Consider the following 18,940-nt stretch of genomic DNA (forward strand, 5'->3'; position numbering starts at 1 on the left):
ACACATGGATATGATTTGTAGAAAACAGACTCTCCAGTCAGTAAGCTGGCACAGTAGGTGTGTTTATTCAGCGCTAGGCAGCACGGGGGGTAGTCCCGCCAAAGTCATGTGCACCTGACGCGGCAACTTGCCTTGGTTATATGCAGTAAAGTGTTACATATACATGAAGTTTCACACTACGCCTGTAAATATTCATAACCTGTCCCTGCTTCATATTAAAATTAGTCCCAAGGAGTCATTTCCACAAACTCCTCCCATCTGCACTTATGCAGTGTGTTCTGGTGGTGGTCGCTGGGGGTCGTGGGGATGAATGTTGATGACTCTTCCTCGTCACCGCTAGCTGACCTCTTGTCTCTGCGCAGACTCAGTTGCTCCTTGGCTCTTGTCCATCCGCAGGACCTGTTTCTACCAGTTTCTTAAGATAGGCTCCCACTCTTATTAGGAGACTGCCCTTGGTAAGGGGCCCACGGCTTCTTGCTTTAGTGAATTTGCACAATGCAGCATAGTTAGCAAAGACACTGAGTAACATCCTAATATAATGCTGTCAGTGCTCTATCGCTACTTGGTAAGATTCTCCTAACCCCCTCTCTCATATGCACACAGCTACGTTACACAGTTCTGTTAAATTTAGTGGGACTGGCAAGTTCACAGCTCCTTTATAAAGAATGTAAAGAACATACACCTTGCTCCTCTGCTGATTATTTTTTATTACTGTTTTATAGTAATTTATCTTTGAGCTTCATATTACCTCTACAGCAGTAGGTTCTCAAGTGTGCAAAGAAAAAAAGTGCACGTGGAAAGTGCTATGTCCTTTAGTGTGATATGGAAAGGAGTAGCCTATGCTCAACAAAGAGATTGGTTCCTAGATGCTTGCATTTTTTTTTTGGTGATATTTTATTGTAAATATCTATGAAACACTTAGAACAACAATTTGAGGCCCACTTGGTCATGCCAAATGTGGTAAACAAAACAAAACAAACAAAACAAAACTACAACAAAACACCAAAACAACACCCCAAAGTAAAACATTTTGTTTTAATTTGATAACCAGGAAAAAAAAAAAAAGTACTTATATCCATCTTGTGAAGACACGTTTGCAGTCTGTTCATAAATAGGAACAAACAAACAAAACAAAATAACTTCAAAGAAAATGGAAACAAAATAATGTGGCATTTGCACCAATCTCTGCTTCATAAATTACAAGCCTTTTTCAACTAATGCCTTTGACAGGGGACAAGGGAGGCGAAGTACTCCTACAGCTTCAAGGAAGGGGCTCTTCTAGCACCTTTATTGTACCTATTGTACTGCACCTTTATTGCTCTGTTGCTATAGTTAAACCCTTTAGAAAATCATTATTGAACCATACAAGTGTTGAAAACAGAATTTTCCCAGACTAACCTAAAATTCACTCAGGTTACACAAAAAAGGTGGTGTTTTATACACCTATGGGACTAATAAGTAAAGTAAACTAACTATTTTGAACACAAGCAGAAAAATGAAGAGTAAAGAGCTCTCACTTTGTTTCTCCAGCTCTCTGTTTTGCCTGAGATTCTGTGGCTGGATTCCCTCTGATAGCTCATTGTCTGTTAAGCAGAGCCCATCCCGTTCAGCTGGTGGGAATTTATTTGGCAGTAAGGCATTGTTTGTGTTGATCAGGAGGCAAGATGGGGGCCATAAAATTGGTGCTTTTTGGCATGGCTTCTGCAGCAACACACAGCCAGCCAGTGCTTCCAAAACACACTGAGTTCCTTTGATGAAATTTGCTGTAAATGTGAAACTACCATCTGTAACATGGGTCGTTATCATCATCCCTATTCAGATGGTGTTGTTTTCCCTGAAGAGGTTCTTGAGAATACATTGACCTCAAGCTAGCTGTAGTAAAGAATGTGAAACCCACATGCTCAAGAAAAATTGTGCAAAATATGTTAACAGATCATAATTTCTAAACTTGAAATCTAAAAACTCTTCTCTTGCTTTATTGAAGATAGTTGATAATTAATGTCATGGCCTAAGGGTTACCTGCCCTGCAGATGTATGGGAACCATGACAGCGGGTTCAAAGAATTTGGTAACATACAAGGACATGGAGTCTTTTTTTCCTAAATTTCTTTACTTTATTAGAGATTACTAGAAATAACCACTGGAAAGTGTACTGATTAATAAAGCAAATACATGTATCTGTATCAGCTATTACAAACTTATTAGCAGAAAAGCAAGGATACCCATATTGCCAATGGCAGTGGCAATCACTTGGCAGCATTTATATTTCAATATTACAAGTTACTACAAACTTCTCACTGGTGAAGTAGGAAATGTATTTGTGATTAATTACTTATGTAATTATTATAAAAAGATTGCTGGTACAAGGTGCTGGTCATACCCATTCCAGATGTGGGGCCAAGTGACTGCAGACTGTCTCACCTCAGGCACAATCTGTGTCCCGGAGTTTGGAGCCAGCCAGGTGTCCTGCCAGGAAACCCTGCACCAAAAGGTGCACAGGGAGTTCTCAGAGAGAGAAGCTCCATTTTGGGTAGCAAGTAAGTAATTTTGATATTATAGAGACCTAAGAGGGCTTAGGACACCACCACTTAGACTAACCAATAGGTGCTGCTAATTTCTACTTTTCACCTGGGACCGCCACTAGATGATGATGATCTTCTAGATCTAGATGATCTTCTCTCTGACAAAATTTTACTTTTCTCAGGCTTATTTTTCTGTTATTGTAGCTAAACCAGCCAGTAGCAGTTGTTGATTTCTACTTTCTCAGCATATTTCCCCATTTCCAGAGTATTGTTCACCTTGCCAGACAATAAGGTGCTGTCGCAGTTCCATATTTTGCCCTTACCGATGGTATCTTCAGGATCTGCCAGGTTCTCAGGTATCCAGCTCACTTCAGAGGCCAGTGGTGCTGCTCGGGGATCCTCCCAGTTTACAGGTCTTGTCCCATGCTGGCAGGCGCTGTCTTGAGCCAGTGTTTTAGCAGACCTTTTTTTGTCAGTATTTTCCCCAGTGCAGGCAGTTCACCTTTATGGCTGCTCCCATTGACTGCCAGAGGTTTTATTGTATTTATTTATTTATTTATTTATTTATTTATTTAGAATCAATTTTATTGAATTTTGATTCCTCTTTCAGAAACAATCTCTCTTGTTAAGATCTGTTGCAGATTTTCAGGAACAGGGGAGCAATGATGATAAAAAAGTGCTGTTTGCTTCAGTGTCTTTGGTTTATTTACTTAATTTACATTTTCTTCTTTATTTTGTTGTACTTTGATAGAATGATGTTACGGTGCCAAAGTGATCACTCAAATAATCATTTACAGTAAAGTTCTCCACAACTTCAGGAGATCAGAAGAAAGAAAACATGTTTGGCTTTAATATGAAGATTGAGCTGTGTCTTGAGAGTTGTAGTAACAGAAAACTTCAGGCAGGTCTAAAAAGTATTAATCACAGTGAGGAAAATAAATGGAGGTTGTATTGCCCAATGTCCAAAAGTATGGTGCCTTCAGGTTTCTGGCTGTCAAGAGAAAACCATTCATGTTCTGTAACATCTGGCACCTCCTGACAGAAAGCCTGCGTTAAGACTCTAGAAGGAGCTAACTGCAATTGGTTTGGAAGATCACTCCATCGCATCCCATTACTGAGATCTTGACATGAAAGGGTGACGAGCTTCAAGGAGAACGCCTCGCTTCTCAGCAGCCACTAGGTGACAATGTTGGTCCAGTTTCAGAGCTGTCCTTGTCTGACAGAGCTGTTACTGAAGTTAAAGGAATCACTTCAGGATTTCTCAGGTTCTATTATCCACAGTTTGTGATCTTTTATGAACTGCAGTTGCTCTTTTCCTTCAGGCTGAAATTGCTGCTGTTTTGATTCCAATCTTTCTAATAACACAGCTTTTCCTGGGTGTACCTGAAAATTAAGCTATCAGGTTTTGCAGTTGTCTTCTGAACTCGGGGAAATCAAACATATGCTCGCTTCCAAGTGCTCTGGCATCTTGAAGGCAACCCATTACAATGTGGTATTTGCCACATTCTTCCACTGCTTCGTGCTGCTACTGACATGAGTGGGTGGCATGGGAGGTGTTATATAGGTGTGTCGGTAGATTTCATGCGCCTTCTCTGTGGTTATAAGAGGCAATATAGGAATCCTAGGAAAAAATAACCTAATAGCATCAGAGGCAAAATCTTCTGGCCCCTAAAGACTTCCTTCCCTTTACACCAAAGCTGTTTAAGAATGGGCTTCATGTGATTTTTATTTTATTATTTCCTGGACTAAGACAAATGCTCTGCATTTCCTTAGCATGCAGTACTACACTTTAGAGGGAAGAGGACTCCATCCACTTTTCCCACAGAACACACCTGGGTAAAAGAAATGCAATTAAACTTTAATAACTGTACGTTATCAAAGGACTGGATGCTTGATGGTCAAACAAGAAATTCATAACCAAAACTGAATGAAATCTGAATGAACTTCTGTCAGGTACCTTGGATTTATCTTGCCTAAAAGGAATTGCTGTGTCAGTGAGGAGCTGTGAGCCTGCTGATGTGACCTCAGTGCTGCTGCCCATGGGCACTTGTTTGGACAAGTTGAGAACATGCCACCAGGGAAGGCACTCAGAGAGGGTCTGTCAGGGAGCAAATTGCCCCAGGGAAGGAGTTGGGAATACAGAGCAGCTGTGTGGCCGTTATGCAACTAAAGCGATTTGTTGTCATGCTCGCATTGAGTGTAATCTAAATTTAATTGGGTTCAATAACAAAACATATACATGGGTTGGAGCAACAGACTAAGGGCTTTTGAGAACCTTTTTGCATAGTGCTCTGAAGAGAAAATATTACAATAAGCTTAAAGTAATCATTAGACAGGACTTGTTAATTTTTCAACATAGTCAGTTTCTCCCATTAAAGTTAAAAAAAAAAAGGGGGGGTGGGGAGAGGGAAGATTAGTGCTGTATATGGGCAGTTTTGCAGACTCACTTATGGCATCAGCATTTGACAACTGCAATCACTCTTTCACCTGCAGAAATGTGGCATTTGAAACAAGAAATTTATAGTCTCAAAATACTGGTGTCCTTAGTAAACACAAGTAAAAAGATCAAGCAAATTCAGTAAAGCCGCAGCATGTGGAATGATTTTTTTCCATACAGTAAACATGTAATTTTGCCATAAATAAGCATAACATCAGCTCTAAAATTACTTACATCACAGACATGCACTTGCTCTTCTCTTTTGCAAGCAGATACTTGTGCCAAGGCAGGAAGACGAGCAGGCTCTGTTCCACCGGCCATGTAGCTTTGTGCAGCAGCATGCTGCAGAGCCTAGAGATACTGAGCCCTTCCTCTTGGTGTGCCTTCTACCTTTGTTGCTGGCAGTTGTCCAGCCACCTGTCCTGTGAGTGCAGCAGAAGGGTGTTGGATTGTTTATTTATTTTTTTAAGGTGGCATGTCAGCTGCCCCTTCCACAAATACCAGATTTCTTGCTTGCTTTCCTGCTTAGTTCCAGCCTTCAGACCCAGCGTGCTCTTTGCTTTGTGCAGTTACTCCCCAGTAACTGCACTTGCTGCCCTCTGCTCTTGCTGGGGTTTCTTCTGAGGAGCTGCAGTGACCCGAGGAGCCTCCTGCTGCCCAAGCAAAAATTGTGTTTTTGTTTTCACATTCTTTCAGAGTTTTGTTTTGTTTTGTTTTCCTTGTTGCTTGCAATCTTGTAAATAAGCAAAAATGCTTTAATTCTCAAGTACCAATCTACCTCTGGTGAAGACAACATTATTTGTAGCTAACTTCAGGATCCAGATCCAGAGTGGCTGCATTCAGAAGAAGGGCATTAGTGACGCAAAACAAAACTGCCGAGTCTGAATAACTGCATAATGATAGCAGTTTGACTCTGGTAACGCACAGAGGCAGTTGTATTTGACATAGTGTGGCCTTTCAGCCCACTTTGAGCTGAGATGTGGCAATTTTTACAGAGTGAGCTTTTTGGTGTTTTACATTATATAGCTCTAAAGCTGATGGTTAGCACATTCCTCAAAATAATGGCCTGACATTAGTGATAATGGCCTTAAGTTAATTGCACACAATGGAGAATAGTAGTGTGTGGTGTGTGTGTAACCCTAGCGTGAAGGTTGTGTGCAACAATCCGGGTGAAACCTGTAAGCACTTCAGAGGGAATTTATCTCCAGTGTAATGCCACTGGGCTCTCAGAGGGATATTTTCATCGGTAGGCCAGAGAGCCCCAAGTGACTATGAAGTTTCAACTGCTAATACATTAAAACCAAAGGAGGTTTAAAAAGACCTAAAATGCTAGCCTTGGACACTGTAGTTCCCTGCTCAATAACAAGATGGGTAACAGACTTTTTCACAGCCTGGCTGTGAAATGTTTGTCCTGTGGTGGACTGGAAGGTTTGATTTGCTCCTTCTTGAGGACCTGTCAGTGCCATAAGGCAACGGTGTGGTTCTGAGTTGTGTGAGAGAACTAATCTACAAGGGGATAGAGTAAAATAATCACTTTATTTTTATTTTTTTGATATGAAACAACAGCCATTTACTGTTCATTTATTCACTCTTAAAGATATTCATTACCAGTGAGCATAATTATATCCAAGTCCTGAGCAAGGGATAACAAGGTATTTAGTTGATTTCATAACATGTCTGTGTAAATATTCTGTTCATAATATTCAGGCCAGGATCTGCTCCTTAGTGACTTAGTGTTGTGAACAGGACTCACACAATCAGAAGTGCAGCATTCAAGAAAGGAATTGTGTCAATGGGTATTGCCACAATGGATGTTGCCTGGTGGTCTGCAATTCAAGCCTGTGCTCAAAGATATTAGAAAGTAAATGAACGTGGGGTAAGAAGTGCTGGATACATTTTGATTTATTTGTTTAAAAGTGAAATAATTGTCTCACCTAGCAGTGATGCAATTAAAAAAGATGTTCTATTCCATTTCCAGAATCTGAATTAAGGATATTTAGGCAAAAAAACATGCACTATAGTAACCATATTTTATTTAAAAATTAATTAGCTCCCCACTGAGATGCCTTTTTTTGGGCCAGATTTTGAGTCAGTAGGAATTTTAAAACACAGCTACAATGCAGACTGGTTTCCCTTCCTAGCTTTGCCAAAAATAACTGCAAACAGCTTAGTGATGTACCTAGTGAAAACAGGCCTCCTCTTCTTGGAGTGGAAGTAGGGGCAAGCACTGAAGGATAACAATCGGCTCTTCCCAGACTGATTGTGACTTATGCTTTTGATGATGGCAAGCAAACAATAAGGGCAAAAAGGGGATATGAAAATTTTCATCTGTTAGGCAGCGCTTAAAAGTTGAGCTTCATCACACTTGACTAAAAGTCATCTTAAGGGGGAATATTACCTGGGGAAGTGTTTTAAATATACCTGTTAGTAGAACCAAATACTGAATGCTACGTGCCATGTGGTAAGGCTGTGTTTTCTGCAATCCAATATTCCAAGGTTAGGAGAAGCCAATGCCCATGCTATTTCCATTGCACATTAAGCATTTCAAGAACACTGTGATCCACCTACCATATTTAATAAACAAACCCCACAAATATGTGCTGTGTTAATTGAATTGCAGTGTACACAAATCTGCTCTGCATATTACAATGAGCTGTTTAAAAATAAATTTTTTTATTCATGCTCAATAATTCAGCATGTGACTACTTGTCTTGCTAAATATTGAAAAACTCAGAACTTCTTTAGTTGTAGTTAACCCTAGCAGTTGTGCCGGAGTTACCAAAGATTGCATCCAGCTTTTTAAAGCATTGCACTTACTGTAAGTTCTAGGAGGATGTGAACACCTACATGTTACTGGTACACCCTTTTCCAGCATGATATAGGAATACATCCTGGGATCCTTACAAACTCCTTTGAGTATACTTCTTACTGTTTTTTTGGATAGCTGACATTGTATTTTCTTGTCCTTGCATATTGTTATGCCATTTGATGGAGTTGTACGGCTTAAGCACGACATCGTGGCCTCTCCAGATAAACATATGAACGTTGCTCACGAGCCTTTAGTTAGCAGTTCCAGCTTTCCTCTCTTCAGAGTTTTTTTCAGATACAAGCAAATGGTTCACAAGTGATAAACCCAACTCTGCTGTAGTGGAATGTGAAATACTGTCATGGGGGAGATTCCCTCTTCTTTCCTGTAGTGAGGCCAGAAAACCTGTTCTCTCAAATACCATTTTGTCTGTATCCTGTGTTTGTTGCTTAATGTGGTGTTGGTATGAGCACAGATGTTTGCTAATTGCTCATTTTTCTATGTTTGTACAAGTAAAGCTACACAATAAAGCAGGTTACTATTTTATCTACACTAACAAATCTTCAAGTTGACTGCGTTCCAGTGCATACTTCAGCTTCACCCATTCACCTGTGTGTTAAATGTTGGTTGGTATAGGTCCTGGGCTGCATCCATTCAAATGGCCTGTTTTTATGACAGGAATAAAAATACTTGTCTAGGTTTGTAGGCATAGAAGAGTTACATGCTTTTAGTGTTAATGATTTATTTTATTTCAGGGAAACACAAAATATCATTTAGGAAACTCTCCATGAGAGACTGTGGAGAGTATTTCTTCTGTAATGTTCTGCGTTATGACAAAACGGTGGTACTTTGAAAGTGCTTTTTAAAGACTTTGAAAAGCTCAGTGCAGAGAAGGTAGTCATATATATAAGTGCAAGCACCATTATGTTCACATATACTTCTTTGAAATTCTCTTCTGCAGCAGTTCTTTATGTGGGACATCATTAACTAGTGCCAGAGAAATTCTGAATGTTCGTGCCCATCGGATTGAAATGTGTACATAAACCTACCCACACAATTTTACTGTGGGCTGAGCCCAGAGCCTTGCCGTTTCTAGGTTATGTTGGTCACTTCCTGAAGCAGTGTGGCAACACTTTGTAAAAAGCAAACGTGGTGCTGCAGCTGGAGTACTCCTGGTCAGGAAGATGAACGTGCATTTGGAGAAAGCAGGGTGCAATATTACTGCTGCGGGAGGATGGCTGGGGCAGTGCTGCTCAGCTCCTCCGAGGCACTGCCAGGGCACCCTGCGGGTGGCCCCGTGATGTGCTCTCACCCCGGCCTCTCTTGTCAAGGGCTGTCCCACTGCTCATTTTGCAGATGCCCAGAGGAATCAGAAGAGCTGTAAGCTTTTAGGTAAATGTGACATGTAATTCTATTAGAATAGTTTCTACTTCAGATAGTGTCTGCTGATTAAAAAAAAAGTCCAGTGGTGGTTTTAAGCTGTCAGGTTCACCGTGCCATTTGAGCTGTTTCAGTGTTGTTTGAAAACAGGAGTTCTGTAGTTATTTTCAAACCGAACACTGAGACAGGTCAAATGGCACGGTGAACTCACTGCTACACTTTGAGCCCTGTTTCTAGTCTGATGCTCTAATTTCTACTTCCAGCCTTTTGTTAACAAGTTTCTCTTTGTGTAGATTTGGACAAGCTGTGATCTTGTCATTCCTTAAGGAGTTCCTCTTTATTAAATGGATTCAGCTCCTCTTAAGATACATTATCCTGTCCTTATTTGCATTGTTTTTGTTTCTGTTTGTTTGTTTGTTTTTGTTTTTTCTTCTGCAGCTGATCCTTTGTGATTTGTAGACATTGATACTGAAGTACTGTAGCTCGTCTAGACATGGAAGTAAATAAATCTTTGTCCATAAAGGATATTCCCTGTTTTAACCAAAGATCATGTTAGCACTTTGCTGTGGTGCTGTATATGAGGGATCACAGTTCCCAAATTGTTAGCTACCTTGAACCAAGTCCTCAACCTCACCTTTTTTTCTCAATGCATGATGTTGCATTTGGTTGGCACTGCAGGTAACCCACTGCTCTTTGCATTTATGACTTCTCTCTTGTTCCCCACCGTGTATTGTTTGCAGACGTTAGCATTGCAATGTGCACCTTGTCTCCCAGGTCATGCATGATTTCACAGCACAGCACCTGACTGTTACTTTCCTTTTCTTAACCTAAAGCCCCCTGCTACAATTTGTTACTAACTTGTGTAACCCTCTGTGTGTGGTGCCTTTTCCCCATCTATTTGTGCTTCATGCAAAGCTCTCTCAGCAGTTCTTGGTTCCTCGCATCGCTCAGAGGGGCAGGTGGCTCATCCTAACCTGCTGTCAGTGTCAGCTAACAAGTGGCGATGTCTCATGCTGGCCTCTCCCTGCTGGTGCGGGAGGAAGGGAGGGCCAGCAGTGAAGATATCTTGCAGGCAGTAACGTGTCTTTTCTGAAGCTGTCTGGGAATGTCACGTCCAGTCAGCACTGACGGTGTGAAGCCGTCTTGCTAAGTGCTTTGGCAGGAGCCAGAGGGACGTGAACATGTCCCTGTGCACTTCCAGTCTTTAATTTGTGCGTTTGTTGCTAGGGGTGAGTTTCACCCTACAGAAGTGACAGCACATCGTAATTGCAAAGCCACAGCTTTGCTAGGGCTGTTGTGTGCTTTAATATGGAACAAGGTGCAAGGTAAAGAGCCAGGTGGCCTTTAGTGTCTTTAGCAGATAACCTCTAATACCTTGTTCAGATGTGGAGCAAGGTGTGTCTAGAACTGAACTGCCAGCAGCAGTTTGAGGCCTTAGAGATCTCCCATCTCACCAGCCCAGCTTGAGCAGACCAGATGGGGGTACAGCACCAAGTGTTGTTCCTGGAGTCTTGTAAAAAATCACGTCGAGGAGAAAGTGGTATGCTGGGGTCACTGCAACTGTTTTTGTATGAGGCTGGGGGCACAAGAAGAGACAAGAGAAATAGATCCTCTTTAAAGCTGTTGCGTAAAATCCAGTGTATTGAACGGCAGGAGTAAAACTGGAAGACAAGCTCTGGAAATTTCTTACTGTTTTAGTCAGAAATCTATAGAGCTGTGAGAGAGATCAGACAGAAGGGAGTATGAATGTTCAAAAACACATCCTTTATTTCAATTTCATGTAGATTCTTTTTTTCTTTTTAATTTTTCACTCTAGGAAATTCAACAATATTTAAAATTATTTTTATTGGTTGCTTTCTCATTACTGTCTGTCTGTAGACACTTTCAGTGGGGGTACACTCAGTGGCTGGCCTACACACAGGGATTCTGCGGGTGGGAAACTCCAGGAAGGGAGAGCTGAATTTGTCTGCACACGTGTGACCCAACCAAGGCCACTAAATCACCAAACTTATTTCTGAAAGGAAATTAAACCAAACTTGCCTATCAGAGGAACAAGATTTTGTGTCCTGGGATCTATCTGTAGCACGCTTACCACTACAGCTTGTGTTGCCAGTGCCTGTACTTTTTCCGTGGTAGCATGGTTTGATGTTTCTGTTCAAGCTGGTGGTAGTGAAGAGCTCAGTGTAGCTTGTGGTTTTTGGAGGCGTGCCTCCACAACAGAAGGCCCCTGGTGGTGTACCGACGTAGGTTTATTTGGTAGACCACCTTTTTTGAGAATTTCAGAGCCCATGCTACTAAAATAAATGTAACTATTGCTATTGCAATTAAAATTAAGTCTTTCCAAAAGAACTCAAGGCATTTGGTTGGGAGAGACCTCTTGCAGGTCCCCAGCTCGTTCCCAGTCAGCTGCTTCAAGGGCTTCATCCTCACCGGAGCAGGAGTTGCACATCTGATGTTTGCAAGAGCGGCTTCAGAGATGTCTTCTAACCAGAGTTTTAGATACAGGATATGACAGTCACAGGTCCAAGGATTGTCAAACAGTTTTACTTCCTCCACACTGAGCAAGCTGTCCAAGGCCCCGGGAGGAACCGTGCTCAGGCTGTTATTCTGCAGATAAAGCCTCTTGGTGTTAACGGGCAAGGCAGGCACTTCCTTCAGCTTCCTTGAACTGCAGTCTATCTGCAAACCCTTCCTTTCTCCCAGTGCCTTACAGCTGCAGGAAGGAGGGCATGCTTCAGTTTGGGTCATGCAGAACAGCAAAGATATGGCAAATCCTGCAGCAGTGATGAATTCTGCCTTGTTCATGCTTCAGCTAGCAAGAGAGTAAGAATAATAATCTGATAAGCATGATTCCTTAATTAGCTAATGTCTAAATGCAGAACCAGAACACAACTATTTCATTTTCAGTACTGTAAGTACAGTTGGGAGAGAGCACAGAGGTCAGTTTTTGCCTCTAGTTCATTGCTTTTCCTTCATCACTGTACAAAATTTATTGTTATTCAATGTTCTGGAACAGACTGTCAGCAGGAGGTGATGCTGATAGCTAGGTTAGTTTTAGGCAAAGATTTAGATTCAGTTTCTATATCTTCAAGAGTCTAATGTTAAAATTGTGTGTCAGAGATTTCAAAACTGAGTTTAAAAGACTGAATAATTGTAAACCTCTAAACATCTTATTTCTGGGCAGATGAAGATCCTAAACAGGATGTAGGAATTTTTATGTTGTAAAAAGTTGTGCTTTTGTTTCTTTGTTTTTTCATCCCCTGCCTTGTACCCTCATGCAATTCTGAGAAAGCACAATTTAGATCAGGATGAATAGAGAACTGGAAATTTTGCATATCCATTACTGCTCGTCTTTCAGGGATTAAATGACCATACTTTGGGATTGAAGGTAATTACCCTTTTTGCTATGTCATTCCTAGTTATATGGAGTGGCTCTCACTCGGCTTTCACTGTAGTGTCATCCATTTTGCAGTTTAAAATCTCTAAAATTATTCCCCTCCTATATTTCCTACTATGTCTCTGCACCTAAAAATGCATACCAGGCCTTGGGACTGCACTGAAATTTTAAATACAAACTCCCTTGCTCAGATTGAGTAAGTCATGACTGTGGAACCATCTTTCTTTGATTTTAATACATAACATAATGAAAAAAAAAAACAACCAACCAACCAAACAAACAAAAACATTTCAATTCATTTGAATAAGTATATTAAGGCAAAAATGTCTGGCTATATCGTCCTGGGTACTACTCAGCAGGTACTGTAAAATGTGTTGAGTTTTTATATCACTACACCCGTAAAGAAGCCTCCTTTTATCTGAAGAAGGTGAATGCAGTTGTTGCAGTTGTATAATTTTTTTGTAGGCACATGTGAGAAGAACATTGAATATGATTTAAAATTAGACAGGACAAAGCCTTAGAAATAGTGGGCAGATATAACAGGCCTATTAACAACAACAAAATTACAGTTTTTTCATATATAAGGTGGTAAGGTAAATCCAGAGTTTAATTTACTTATTTAGAATGGAATTTTGAAAAAAAAAAATCAAATGATTGTTTTCAAGTGTACAGAGATTTTAGATTTTTTTTTTTTTTTTAAAAAAAAGGTTTTCTTATAAAAAAGTAAGCTGAGACTTTTTTCTCAAGGAAGTTTCATTTAATTAAGATTAAAATTGTGTGGGGAAAAATGGACTGATTTTCTTTTAAATTAATTTACTTCAATTTGATTACAAGGATTATGTAATTAGCTTCCTGAAGTTGGACATCTTTAAATTCTTATTCTAAACACTAAATTTCTATATTTTAAATGGGATTAATGCTACATAAAATTACAGACTTCATCCCAAAGTAGCTGAAATATTAATCTTAACAACCTCCCATGTCTTTGTTAGCAAGTAGTTGGTCTGAAGATCTTTGGCCTGAACCTAGGTACTTGTATAATAGTTTCCAAGAGATCTATTAGGGCTGTTCTTTTTAAAGAGACATTTTAAAAGGATAGACTGTGGGACTGACTGAAAAATTAGCGATATCTATATATAAAAAAATACCACTTCTGATTTAGCAGACAGGAGGGAAGAAATTCCAAATCAAATAAAATTAACAGCTGTGGCCAAAAGGCAGAAAGGAATTGGTGGTGAGAGTCAGGCCTGACCCCTGACTGCCACTTACCCCTCTTCTTCCCCTCTTGCTTCCCGTCCCTCTGCGCAGTGAAGTGCTGGAGCACACGGTGCAACAGAGCTGACTTTATGGAGTCAGTAAGGAAACAGCTTAAAGACAACGATCTTTTTCTTATGCATAATAGGAAACCATGCCCAGTGGAAGATGTGTCAAGTGGTTGACATGTGTCAGGGAATATAGCGCCTGAGGCATTTTTATATTTTCTGCAGACAAGAGGAAACGCTTTTCCGTCGTTTTTATTGCTAATATGCTTTTCCTATTACACCTGACAATTTAAAAGCCTAAAATAACTCACCTGAAATCTGACAAATTTCTTCCTCAGCTGTAGTAATCTCCATACAAATTTAAGAGTTAGCTTCAGATTCAACTTTGGGAACACACAAGCCTAACAAAGATACCAGGGAGCTAAAAATAGCCCATAAAATAGAGTTCTTGGTTGTGTTTTAGTCACAGCTACTTGTGTCTGATGAAGGATCTATGTGCATGGATCAATGGGTCAATTCGTATTTTGGTGTAGAAATGAATTCCCCAATAGTCAGGGAAGGTGCACGGGGAAGACTTGCCGTCATGGTTAGCAGAGCACAGCCTAGAGGATGGGGAACTCCTTGGCTCCCTGTATGCCCTTTCTCCCCAGTTAGGAGAGATGTGTCTAGCTCAAGAAAGGCCTAAGACCTTGCAAATTTCTTAGCTCTCATGTTGCTGGAGAATATCAGCAGCATGACATCTCAGAACGTAAGGCACTCAGCGTACGTTTGGGTGAAAGCCAGTAATTCAGGATGATACAAAACTATAATTTAGTTTTGACCTCTATTATTTCATACGTGAAAATTTGGTAGAGAATTGAAATACAGTTTTCCTTAGCTTTAGCTACAAGCATGAACACTAGAATTAATATTGCAGTTGACTTTCGGAAACCCAGTGTGCCGTGGATCTGATGTTTAATTCAGGACAGCTCTTGTTTAATATGTTGTTTTGGAGACAGGCCTTGAGCTGTGCTCTGCATTTTGAGGTGAGTTTCATATGTTGCAGATGCACTGTACAACCCTGCTTCTGAACTGCTGTTTCCTTATAACACGCTGTTCTTGAAGGCAGACTAATGTTTGACATTTAAGATTATTTGGATAGTAATTACTATTGTTTAATTCTTATTTATATTTAAAATGTTTTTCTTCCTTAAGTCCAAATCATTTACCAGTAGCCTGAAGTTTGTTAGGAGCATCCTTAAGAAAATGATTTGCTGTGTATCTCTGCTCTTTAGCACTTTAAAAGTTATTTTAAACACTGCTGTGAAGGCAAAAATACTTAAAACCCCTTTTGAATTTCATTTTTTTTCCCCTATAAGATGAGGAAAGTAATTTTTCTCTCGTTAAATGAGCAGTCCATCTGCCTGTCAGATGCTCAACAATTGGGCCTGTGAGTGGACTGCTAATAACGGGAAGATCCTTCTGTCTTAGGGATGGTTTCCTGCAAGTGTGGGTGGGATGTTTGTGGAATATCCAGTTTATCATTTGTCTATCCTTATGACTTTGAAACATGTTCAGCAGAGATTAGAGATTTCAGGTGGCAAATGTTGATTACCGTGGTGAATGATTACATTCAGTTAACAAGAGGTCAGATTTAAATGTTCTAATAAAAGGGAAATAAAGGGTTTGCTCTTGAGGTATTTGGTTTCAAGTTGCTTTTAGAGGAAAGAGAAAGACCAAGTGTTTGAAGTGAGGTAATTGCTTATTGACTAAAAGGTAAATTGTGTGTGTGAATGTATGTATTGCTCGGGTGGTTATCTTTCACAGAAAGATCTATGGATGAGATTTTGATTTTTTTTTTTCTCTCTCTCTTTAACAGAGAGAGAGCTTTTTTTAACAGAGAGCTTTAAAAAACTAAAGCATGCCACTAGACCATAGATTTCATAAATGCCTGTCTTCATCCCTGCCTGTTTCCTGCATCACACTATCAGTGACACATATTCAGGAATGCTGCCACGGAATACAAAACCTGCTGCTATACAGTGGAAACAAATGCTGCGTCTGATAGCATCCAAACAGATGCAACATAACTGGAATCCTTTGGAGCCCCTACGCAGGTTCTGTTTTTACGAAGGTGGTCTCTGTTCCTCTGGGTGCTGCGTTACACGTGGTTGGAGAAGCAGCTGGTCACACTGAGTGTCTTACTTCTGATGAGGACTGAGAGCCTTTCTTCCACTCAAAGGGATGTAAATGTGTGCAGTGAGTGTCTGGCAGAAGCAAAGCTCAAAATACAAGGCATTAGCGTTTATAATTTTAGGGCTATAGCTTCTTGTAGGCCAAATGACAAATTCTTCTTTTAAGAGGATTTATTAAGAGCTGATTAGGAAAACAAAATTATAATCTGCTATAATCTTGTTATAATATATTATAACCTGAAAACATTTTTCACAGAGTGAATGTATTTGAACTTTCTGTGAATGAAAAAGGCTGTCAGGCTGCTCAGTGGTGAGGTATTTCTGATCATTCTTGTTTCCCAAACCAAACCTCACTACCTTGCTTCCTGAAAGTACATTGCTCTGGAGTAGCTTTCTTTTCAGGCCTTGACTTTCCCGTCAGTTACGTGACTGCTGCTTCTGCCTGCTGCTACAGGGGGAAAAAAGTCGGAGAGGGGGGATTCCTGGCTTGCTTGCAGTTACAGATACAAGCTGCAAATTAAAGCTAAATGTGCAGAGCAAACGCCTGATCTACTAAGAGGAAATTCAGGCAGAATGTGCTATTATCTTTTATAAAAGGTTTTCAGGAGTTATAGTCACTCATTGTAATGAATGACCTGTTCTTGACATAGAAAGAAAAAAATCCTTCTCAAATCCTTTTCAAGACCTACTCCCATTTCCAATGCTGACAAAACTTGCCCATCACTGTCAGAGAGCAAAAGTGCTTCTCATCTGAGTTCCATCACAATGATTAAATCTGTTCTTCTGTACTTTCCAATAGGCTGCTGACAACACTAATCAAAATATTTATAAATTGATGAGAGTCACTGGAAATTCAGGAATTATGCAAATAATTAAAAATAACAAAAGAAAGGATATTAATCACGAAATTCAATCACGCATCAAGGAGTATCGCCTGTCGAAATTAAAGAAATTCTGTGGCTTCTCTCACTTCTCAAGTACTTTTAACCCCTGGGACAAAGTGCTCCTGCCATCTACTGCACCCTAGAGGACTAAGCTGTTGAAGTCATTCTGGTATTTATACATAGGAGGACTCCAAGTTTCATCCTGTACATATTCTGCTTCTTGTATTGTTTCCAATGGCATGCTTACCATGGTTTTACCTGATTTAATTTCGCCTGTGTCAAACCAAATATCCCATTTCCTCAGAAGATTATTACATGGGCAGATAAACTCTTGTCGTTCAGGAAATTCTCCTAAATTGTACTCCACTGATTTTATCAAATATTTTTGTCCTTTGCCTGCCCATTCTCATTCAGAGCCTCTCTCCCTGCTGTTTTCACTGTGCAAAACGGTACAAAGTTGCTGTGTGATCCTCAGCTATTGCTTATCTTTCCACTAGGTGTCATTCAAGTTATTTCCTTTGTTAAACGTGGAGCATACACTGTCTGAATCAGCCTTTGTGTATAGTTTACCAATTCAAAATAATTATCAGATAGGCTGAAATACTCTTTTAAAGTACTATTTTTTTTTTCCATAACATACAAGACTAAAGTTTAACAGGCATACAAAATGTGTGAATTACATAATGTGTCTAAATCAGGTAGCTAATCACGTATTCGTGTTTTATGGAACTCCTAGGGCCATGAGCCTGTTAAAGAAAATAAATATTCATAGATGATTTGGGTTCAAACTGTCCTCAAGAATATGTTGCTATCAGTTATGCTAAATTGCAACAATGGTAGAGTGTACATGGGGAAGCTTTTAGCGAGACTCTAAGAGCATCATTTTTAAAAGACACACTGTCAGGGCAGTATTTCCCGCAACAGGATTGTGCCTTGGCAGTTCCCTGCACTCCCAGTTCAGTTAATTAGCTCTGAACATGCACCAGGGAACCCAGTAATCCTCACAGCAGTCAGTGCATTCAGTGTTTCTTTCCTGTATTTCATTAACTGAGTGTAGCTGCATTGATGGGAAGTGCTGGGCTTGGTAAAATGGAGTCAGCAATGTCCCTCTCTGCCTTGCTTCCTTTGTTGAATTAAATGTTTTGCTCCAATTAAAAATAATAAGTTTTCTAGCTCTTTATCCACAGACACTGTTATTGAAAATGCAATAGTGTGTTTCAGTCAAACTGTTGAAACACAAGGCTGCATATATGGAATAAGTTATTTAGGATCAGGATTAGGCTTTCAGAGCAAATCTCCCCATCTTCCCCCTTTTCCAGGCATGCCTTTTAGATGAAACCAAATTGCAATATGAACTCTGGAAACATCTGATTTGTTCCAGGAAGCTCAGTACTGGGGACCAGCCCAGAATAACACCGCCTCTCCAGGTACGTGTGGTTGGGTGTGGTGTCCTTAGTTTGCAGAGTGTTTCATCTAGTTCTTTAGGTTTTTCTGTTTGCTGATATGAACATGGCCAGCGTCACAGCCAAAGCCCTATCCATAACTGAGCTTTTCTTGAATGCCAGGCAGTTCCCCGGTAAAAATGCAGTGAAGCCTGCTAAAGATATCAAGCATTTTACCAGGTTACTGGACAGTAGCTGTGGCAAGACTGTAAAATGTATGAGGTCAAGCAGCACAGTGAGCATTGCAGGGCTGTCCTTGTTTAAGGAGCTTGGTAATAAACAAAATCAGTCTTCAGCCCCAGTATCTAAGGTCCTGCTATTTTCTGCCTGAAGAGTTGGAAATGTTGAAGGCAGGGCATTGAACTTTACGGTCACACTGAACAGTTCTTGGAAAGATCAATTAGAAATTGATTAGTGTCTGATGCAAAAGGCTGTATTGGAAAAGCTCAAGTGATGACTTTCCCCTGGTAGTTCACTGTAGGTTTAAGTCAGTTCCTAATTGATTAGATGGTTAGTTTTTGTATTGCCCTTTATAAAGCTATGATTTTATAGTTTTTGTTTGTTTGTTTGTTTGTTTTTTAAATAAGTTAGTCAATTCTGGATACATTTTCAATGATGAATTATTTTTCCAGGTGTG

The 18,940-nt window shown here is 40.1% G+C and overlaps 2 protein-coding genes and 1 long non-coding RNA gene across 3 annotated transcripts in view; 1 reads left to right on the forward strand and 2 right to left on the reverse strand.

Moving 5' to 3' along the window:
* Nucleotides 1-18,940, forward strand: part of CFAP92 (cilia and flagella associated protein 92 (putative)) — a 173,733-nt gene that overhangs the window by 31,705 nt on the left and 123,088 nt on the right. The gene's annotated exons all lie outside the window — the stretch shown is intronic.
* On the reverse strand, nucleotides 47-6,181 carry LOC140003621 (uncharacterized). The gene is made up of 2 exons (XR_011812587.1): nucleotides 5,193-6,181; nucleotides 47-4,142 (listed from the first exon to the last, which is right to left on the reverse strand). It is a non-coding gene; the product is annotated as an uncharacterized lncRNA (long non-coding RNA).
* Nucleotides 10,890-13,955, reverse strand: GP9 (glycoprotein IX platelet). Its single transcript, XM_072044275.1, has 2 exons — nucleotides 13,811-13,955; nucleotides 10,890-11,956 (listed from the first exon to the last, which is right to left on the reverse strand). The coding sequence occupies exon 2, from the start codon at nucleotides 11,947-11,949 to the stop codon at nucleotides 11,323-11,325; it is 627 nt and encodes a 208-aa protein (XP_071900376.1). The 5' UTR covers nucleotides 11,950-11,956; nucleotides 13,811-13,955; the 3' UTR covers nucleotides 10,890-11,322.

Source organism: Anas platyrhynchos, chromosome 13, assembly GCF_047663525.1.
Source record: "Anas platyrhynchos isolate ZD024472 breed Pekin duck chromosome 13, IASCAAS_PekinDuck_T2T, whole genome shotgun sequence".
NCBI lineage: Eukaryota > Metazoa > Chordata > Aves > Anseriformes > Anatidae > Anas > Anas platyrhynchos.

Excerpts from the sequence above, each read along its gene's own strand:
- GP9 (XM_072044275.1), bottom strand. The coding sequence starts at position 11,949 with ATGAACAAGGCAGAATTCATCACTGCTGCAGGATTTGCCATATCTTTG.